The sequence below is a fragment of the Meleagris gallopavo genome, chromosome Z (genome assembly GCF_000146605.3).
Source record: "Meleagris gallopavo isolate NT-WF06-2002-E0010 breed Aviagen turkey brand Nicholas breeding stock chromosome Z, Turkey_5.1, whole genome shotgun sequence".
Classification (NCBI taxonomy): domain Eukaryota; kingdom Metazoa; phylum Chordata; class Aves; order Galliformes; family Phasianidae; genus Meleagris; species Meleagris gallopavo.
This window is the reverse complement of record NC_015041.2, coordinates 53,110,565-53,118,634: the sequence shown is the minus strand read 5'-3', so window position 1 is coordinate 53,118,634 and position 8,070 is coordinate 53,110,565. Positions and strand designations below refer to the sequence as shown.

Genomic DNA, 8,070 nt, shown 5'->3' with positions numbered 1-8,070 from the left:
TTTTTTTTAATCAGATAAATTGTAAAACATTGGCTCATAACCTGTTCAGCTGGGTTATAGTAGTCCTAGGTTGTGGATGTTGAGAGGTTTGGGAATAACAGCCAAGTTGTAGCTGTTAGGTAGCTATTTGTAAGGCCAAGAAAAATGCTCCAGTTACTGGTTTAAGGTGCTAGGACAGCAAGCATCAGTAATTTCCCTAATCCCTTAAAGAGGCTTATTCAATTGGAGCAAATTTTTAGAGATTTAATATCTTGTTCTGTGGAAATAAATTATTGGAAACACTGAGAGTCATATATTGATTTTATTTTTTTAATGGATTTTGTGGATCTGTGATACTTTATAGAAAGTTGTATCATACTACCTTAAAAACAGCTGTCCACTGTGATTATATGTGTCTATGGTATAGTGCGGTCTTACTGATTCTTTTGATAAAATTAATAGACTTTTCATGTATTTCATCTTTTTGGTTGAACAGTTTTTTTGTCAAGAGAAATAAAATCTTTCTTTTTCAAATTGCTTTGTCAGAAAACTTAAAACTAAATTTAAGAATCCAGTAGGTAGATACCCTCCCTAAAATGAACTCTCTTTTTTGCCTGCAAAGTGCACTGCAAGCACAAAGTTCAGGGTAAAGTCTCCATTTGTTAAGCTTTCTGCAGATCTTCCCAATTTTCTGACATGTTCTCACTTTGTGAGATATTAGAATGAAGGGTCTGGAGAGTTTTACTTGCATTATTTCAAATTTACATTTCTCTATGGCAAACCTCAGGAGTGAGAAAGGGAAAATACAAAAAGTGGATATGAAAATGAAAAGAAAGACAAAAAATAGGTGTTTTCTTCCCTTCTGACCTCCCAGTGCTATGCCCAATGTCATAAATTAAGAAATTTTAATCAGAAATACTGTACACTTTCGTAACTGTTGTTCATGCCTTCCTAGAATGCTTTTCTCTTTTTTTTTTTCTTGTTGTCCTGAATTATTTAAATTACTCTCTGCTTACTCTGTATTTATAAATGTATATATGTGTATATATGTGTGTGTCTGTCATCTAAAAGTTGCTGAGCTCTTTAGAAATGATGGCAGTGGTAGTGGTGATGGGAACATGGATTTCTTCCTTCAAACTGTCTATCAACATGGTAAGCATTTTGGATTAACCTTAATTTCTTTATTGCTAACTGTAACGCCCCTCATAAGTTATTCCACTGACGTAGCTTATAATAGTATTACCTTATTTGTAGCTTCAGATGATTCATTTAGGTGTATGATAGAATTCTGTCAAGATGTTCTTTGCCTTGTTAAGGCAGGCTTACTTTCAATAGCAGTCAATACTGAGTGTAACACAGAAAGTAACAGCTTCTCTATCTTCAAAACTAAACTGTTGTAAAACACAGTATTGTTAATCAGCAAGTATAGGCTGCAAAATTATTTTTGCTGACAATCATCAAATTTTCTTGAGAACAAACAGCAAAGACACATTTGGTGGGTAATCTAAGAATCACCTGACTACATGCTTTGATAATTGTTTTATTTCACTTTGAGTCTCTATATGTCAAAAACACTCTTCAAGAAAAATAAGCCTTGTTAGGTTTTTTTTAAAGGAATGCTTTGATTATTTTTTTTGTCAGTTTCTTTAAGTTTCTAACTATATCATGACAAACAGGGAAAAAATACAAAAAAAAAAAAAAAACCTATATGCAGAAAGCCTGAAAATTGAGGGAAAATTCTAATTATACATGCCTTTGATTTAAGCCCTACTGACCTGAAAGATGTCTTTTAGTCCCCATTATACAGTATACTTCACCGTACTATAAAGTCAGAGACAGTCTGATATTCTGATTTATTTGTAAATTCAAAGGAGTTCAGCTTGTAACTAGTCAGTGGTTTAACAACTTTTTGGAGCTCCAGGGATGTTCTGTTTCCTCATCTCTGTTTCCAGAGATTGTTTTCTCAAGTGCCAGACTCTTTTTAAGTAGCAAGTTATTTTAGCCAAGATGATAATTGTAATAGTAAGACTTCCTGGATTTATTTATTCTTCTTTATTTTAATTCCATCTGCTTTTATGATAGCACTTGCTTTTATCTAGTCTACACTGTTAACACTGTGTTTCATTGTTTAACTCACCGCCACCCTAAATTTTGATTGATATTTATTAATTAAATGATGAATTTTCCTTCTGTTCCTCCCTTAACATAGCTTTATTTATTATATTGCTGTGGTACATTTTTCCTCAGAAGAGTTGCCAGGACTGTGTTATTACAAGTCAGTTCTTTATCTGATTGGATAGTTATTATCATTATTCTGTATTTATTAAAAAAAAATAAAATGGCTTAAGTGCAGATATGCACTTTTTATAAAAAGTTTCTCAGATGATCTCTTTCATGAAAGAAATGATGCTAGAAAAAAAATAACTCATTTTGGAACTTGTACTTACAGCCAGCTTGGGGGTTGCATCACACATCATTGTGACTATTGAAGCTTCTGATGATGCTCATGGCGTGTTTGAGTTCAGTGCTGAGTCACTCTCGGTGAATGGAACTGAGCCTGAAGATGGAGATAGCAATATTGTGCTGCAGGTTAGAAAGTTCTGGGTCTCATACTGCTGTGCAGTCCTGTTTTATTCTGTTTTTACACAGTGTTTTGTTTACCCTTGGCCTACAAGTTTTTAACCTAGCTTTAGCATGCGCATCTGTTTTGTCACTTCATAACTTTCTTTGGTGTATCTCTCATCTTCAAGTTAAAATGATGTAATAATTATATCTATGGGTTTAAGATATGAATATTTTAAATGAAATGCTGAGGCACACCAAATACAGCAAAGCTGAGATAATGATGATTACATTGTTTTTTAAAAACATTATTGCCAATTCTCTGTGTCAGTGATTTGGTGGTGTACATAATGGAGAAGCTCGATTAATGCAGTTTGCAGAGAAGGTGTTGTGGATGAACTGGCCATCAAATGTCTTGGCCACAGTTACTATGAAGCTGTCAGGTTTAAAATCTGTTATGCTAGGCAGAAAATTGCCAGTAAAACTTCAGCCCTGGATATGGGGAGAGCAGACTTTGGGCTACTCAGGGAACTAATTGGTAAGGTCCCCTGAGATATTGCTTTTGCATGCATTAGAGTCCATCAACGCTGGTCAGTTTTTAAGCATCACCTCTGAAGTGCACAGAAGCAGGCAATTCCAAAATATCAGAAATCAAAAAAGTTGGGCAGAAGGCCAGTTTGGCAGAGCAGGGATCTTCTTCTTGAGATTTAGGTAGAAAAAGAAAGTGTATGGCCACTGGAAGCAAGGTTTGGTTACTTAGGAGGACTGCAAAGATGATGTTTCCCATTGCAGAGAGAGAGTTTGTGTAACCAAAGATCAATTAGAGTTAAAGCCAGCCAATACTGTGAGGGACAATAAAAGAGGCTTTCAAAAGTATTTTAACAGCAAAATATTGTTCCTTTATTTGATGAGGATAGTCACCTCAAAAATGAGGGCATAAATAACATGGAAACACTCATTATGGGCTCCCTCTGGAGCCCTGAGTTATGGAACTGCGCCTTTGGTAATGATCAGCTCCTCGCCAAATCTAAATTTAGGTGGGATTTGATGCTCAATTTGGATACATATAAGTCTATGGTGTCTGATGAAATTCATCCCAGGCTACTTGAAGAGCTGCCTGATGTCATTATGGGACTTTTCCCAATTATTTTTCAACAGTCTTAGAAATCTGGAGAGTCCCAGTTTACTAGAGGTTAGCAAATGCTGTCCCAGTCTTCAAGAAAGACAAGAAAGAAGACCCCACTAATTTTCCCACAAAAGGGGAACTGTGGATTCTGGCAGACACAAAATTGAATGTGAGGCAGCATTAATGCCCTGGAGCCCAAAGGGCCAGCTGTGCGCTTGTGTGCTGCATCCCCAGCACTGGCGCTGGGTGACAGAGGGGCTGTGCCTTCTGCTCTGTGCTTTGCGGCCTCACCTCCAGCACTGAATGCAGGTTGACTGCCATAGTGTAAGAAGGGCATAAAGATATTACTGAGCATCCAAAGAGGGGCTACAAAGATGGGGAAGGTTCTGGAGGACAAGGTGTGTGAGGAGCGGCGGTGGTCCCTGGGTGTGCTCAGCACAGAGAAGAGGGGCCAAGGAGAGCCCTTCTGGCATCTCCTCACAGGGAGCAGAGGGACAGCGCTGAGCTCTGTTCTGCGTGACAGTGACAGGACCCGAGGGAATGGCATGGAGCTGTGTCACGGAAAGGGTCTGCACCAGAGGGCAGTGGGCATGGAACAGGCTGCACAGGGTGTTTCGATAACACACTCAGACAGAGGATTTGAAAGTAGAGTGGTCCTGTGTGGAGCCAGGAGTTGGACTTGATGACCATTGTGCGTCCCTTCCAACTCAGAATATTCTGTAGTTCCATGACTTTGCTCTATTCCATCTTTTCTTTCTTATTGCACCAAAAATACATAAATCTTTGTATTTTCCACTTAGATTGTGAGAACTCATGGGGCCCTGTCTGAAGTGACTCTGCACTGGATCATAGACTGTGATATTACTGAAGATCTGATCTCTACGTATGGAAACATAACATTTGATGTTGGCCAAGTGAGAGCAAACATCACAGTACAGGTTTCTCCTGATGACGTTCCTGAACTGGATAAGATGTTTTCAGTTTTGATCATCAACGTTTCCAGTGGTCGCCTTGGAAATCATACTAATGCAACATTAACAGTTTTAGCTAATGATGATCCATATGGACTGTTCATCTTTTCTGAGAAAAACAGACCAATAAAAGTTGAGGAAGAAACAAAAAATATCTCCTTGACAATAGTAAGGCTTGGTGGTCTCCTTGGTAAAGTAATGGTAACATACAGAACTCTAGGTGATGATGAAAAGACATCCTTTCTTCCACCTAATGTTGTTAGAGCAATACAAGGAGAAGATTATATACCCATTACTGGCTATACAGTCTTTGCTGCCAATGAAAGAGAGGCCACAATATCTTTACCTATTTTAGATGATGATGATCCTGAGAGGTCAGAATCTGTTTTTGTGGAGCTAAACAATACTTTTTTGATTGAAAAAGTGCAGGATCGGCCAAGTAAGTATCTTACATACGTAAACCAAATACTTAAGTATGCAGGATAATGCTTAAGCTTTGTGGGATAAAATGCAGTAATTGAAATTACAATGAATTTTTACCTCTACCTAACTCAGTATAGTTAAGAATTCTATGAGTAGTATACGTTAGAGTATGTAATATTCAGCATGATAATTCTGTGTCAACTGACAGCATATATTTCCTTTATCAGTATATTTTGTCAGGGGTTAATAAGGATTTTTTTTATCCCTTCTGCATTTGCCTTAGGCAAGGCATTCTAGGCTAAATGTCTTACTGTATTGGTTTTATTCTCTAATAATCATTCACTTGATGATGTTTCTCTAAAGCATATATTAGGAAATTTTAGTTCTGCTTGATGAAAGCCAGAACAGCCTTTTGAAATTTAGGTGGTATAGAATCACAGATGCATACTGTTTTTCATTAGTGCATAGATGTTTGTTTGATCCTTTATTCTGATAAATTCTGATCATTACAGCCTGATTTATACCTAAGAGCTTCCCTGACATGCCTCGTTGCTTCCCCTTCACCCACATCCTACCCGAGATTAATAATAATTTTAAGGGAAGCTTTACCAGTAATTCTGCTGGGAACTGACAGGTTGCTTATATTTCAAAATTCTATTGTCCTATAGACAAATAAATAATTTTGATAATAGCTCACCTCATCTTTATGTCACAGCAAGGTAGATTAATAAGTTCTTTAAAAAATGGATTTTCTACCATAATATAATATAAATACTTAAAAGTATCTTCATTTTATTTTGTCAAAATGTAAAATGATTGCTTTGTTAAAGGTAGTAGTGGCTCACATGCCTATGCACTTTATAGCAACATATAGAAGACATTTCAGACTTGTTCTCACTAAGTTGTTTTCTCACATTTCAGTTGTAAATTCTCCTCGTCTTGGATCAGCGAGTGAGACAATAGCTCATGTAATTATCAATGCCAATGATGATGCTTTTGGAACACTTCAGCTTTCAGCTTCAACTGTGCGAGTTGCTGAAAATTATGTTGGACCAATCATTAATGTGACCAGAACTGGGGGAATTTTTGCAGATGTTTCTGTGAAATTTAAAGCTATGCCAATAACTGCGACAGCAGGTAAGAAATCAGAAAAGCAGAAATACATATTATGTGTTAAAGCAAACGGGACATTCTGTATGCTTTTACTAACCAAAGCAAACAAGTGTGTAACAAATGCAGTGAAATGAAACAAGTAGAAAAAAAATGAAATGTGGTGTTTACTAACTGTGCTCAGGAGACAGGAATCCAAGCCCTGTGTGACCATACATCACATTTAAAAAAGCTCTGAGTCATTATCACTGAAGAATCTAGCAAGAGAAATAAGAAAAGGAAGTGGCTATTCATTTCCCCAGTGGCTGCTTGCATCTTCAAATTGGAAAAAAAAAATAATAATAATAATAGTAAAAAAGTTTTTTTAGTAAAAATTCAATAATGGTATTTGTATGTACTTTCTAATCCTGCATTTCTATTTAATCATGCATGGCTCATATGAGTTTATTGGAAGGGAATTGAGAGCTGGAGGCTCAGCTGTGAAACAGATAAAACCTAATCAAAACTGAAGAAGCCTTTTACTTCTAAAGATAAGAGATGATGTTTTGCAGTTGGTTGCTGAAGTAGAAAAAGCTACATGAAGCAGCAACCTGATGAACTACAGGCTCAAGTCTCTCCTAAATGATCAAACCTACTGCATTACAGCTGTGCTCCAGGCTAATAGTATATCAATATATTTCCAATTATTTTCTGAAGGGGAGCCATTATCTATTATATCTTAGTTGTTAATCAGGCATTCTTATAGGAAAGTCTGCCTAAAATGAGATCTGTATACACACTGTTCCCTTCAGTAAAATCTACTTTGACAAAGGTAGTTCTGTTTACTTTATGTCCTGGAATGCCAGACAGCTATCAGAAATCAAAGACAAAAGTAACTCAGTAGTGCGATATTCTCACTGGAAGAGAATAATGGACTTTTTGTAATTGCCTTTTGGTCTCACAGTTTATACTCTGTTTTGGCCAAGATGAGTTTTAGTCTAATCCATTTAGATATCTAGAAAGTATCAGGAAATGAAAAAGATTATGTTCCCTGGCTTTGAAGATTAGAAAAAAAGGATATGTTCCATTATAAGACATCATATGTTAATATTCTTCTGTGTTTTTATTATTTTTGTTTTTTTGTTTGATCTACAAATCTAGGTGAGGACTACAGTGTAGCCTCATCAGATGTTGTCTTACTAGAAGGAGAAACTAGTAAAGCTGTGCCAATTTATATAATTAATGATATCAATCCTGAAGTTGAGGAGTCCTTTTATGTTCAGCTGCTGAATCAAACAACAGGTGGAGCCCTACTTGGATCTTTGACTAGGGCAATTATAATTATTGAGGCTTCTGATGACCCATTTGGATCTTTTGGTGAGTCTTACCTGATTTTTCTCTTCTGTTAACATTTTTACTACAGATTTGTGATTCTGTAAAGATAAAGAGGAGGTCTGGTTGAAGATAGTAAAGGACAAAGTAGAATAAACTTATAATGAAACATATGACAAAGGTGTAATGGTGCTTTAATATTGCAAGATGAAATGAACAGTCAGTTCATATATTGATTTTTTTTTCCTAAGTGAACAGAAAATGGATTTTAAAGTCTTTCAGAGGTGATGGGTAGATTTTAAATTACTTAAACAAACAAAGCACCTTTTTATTTATTCTAAGTACTGAATTTCTGCAATATATTTAACCCAAAGTCTACATGCCAATATCTGTTTAAATAGTTTAGTCTCTTTATTTTACTAAGTATTTAAACAAAGTTTTCTTTACTATGAAAGTGTTGAGGTGCTGGAACAGGCTGCCCACAGAGGCTGTGGATGCCCCATCCCTGGAGATGTCCAAGTCCAGATTGGATGGAGACCTGGTCAGCCTGGTCTAGTATTAAATGGGGAGGTTGGTGGCCGTTCCTGT

At 36.4% G+C, this 8,070-nt stretch overlaps 1 protein-coding gene across 1 annotated transcript in view; it reads left to right on the top strand.

Moving 5' to 3' along the window:
* The window catches only part of LOC104915259 (adhesion G-protein coupled receptor V1-like), a 43,178-nt gene extending 35,619 nt beyond the window's left edge, over positions 1-7,559 (top strand). The window contains exons 2-5 of the mRNA XM_031557437.1: positions 2,429-2,568; positions 4,468-5,077; positions 5,983-6,198; positions 7,312-7,559. Coding sequence (XP_031413297.1) covers positions 2,429-2,568; positions 4,468-5,077; positions 5,983-6,198; positions 7,312-7,559 — 1,214 coding nt within the window. The remainder of the gene's footprint in view (positions 1-2,428; positions 2,569-4,467; positions 5,078-5,982; positions 6,199-7,311) is intronic.
* Positions 7,560-8,070: the final 511 nt, after the last annotated feature.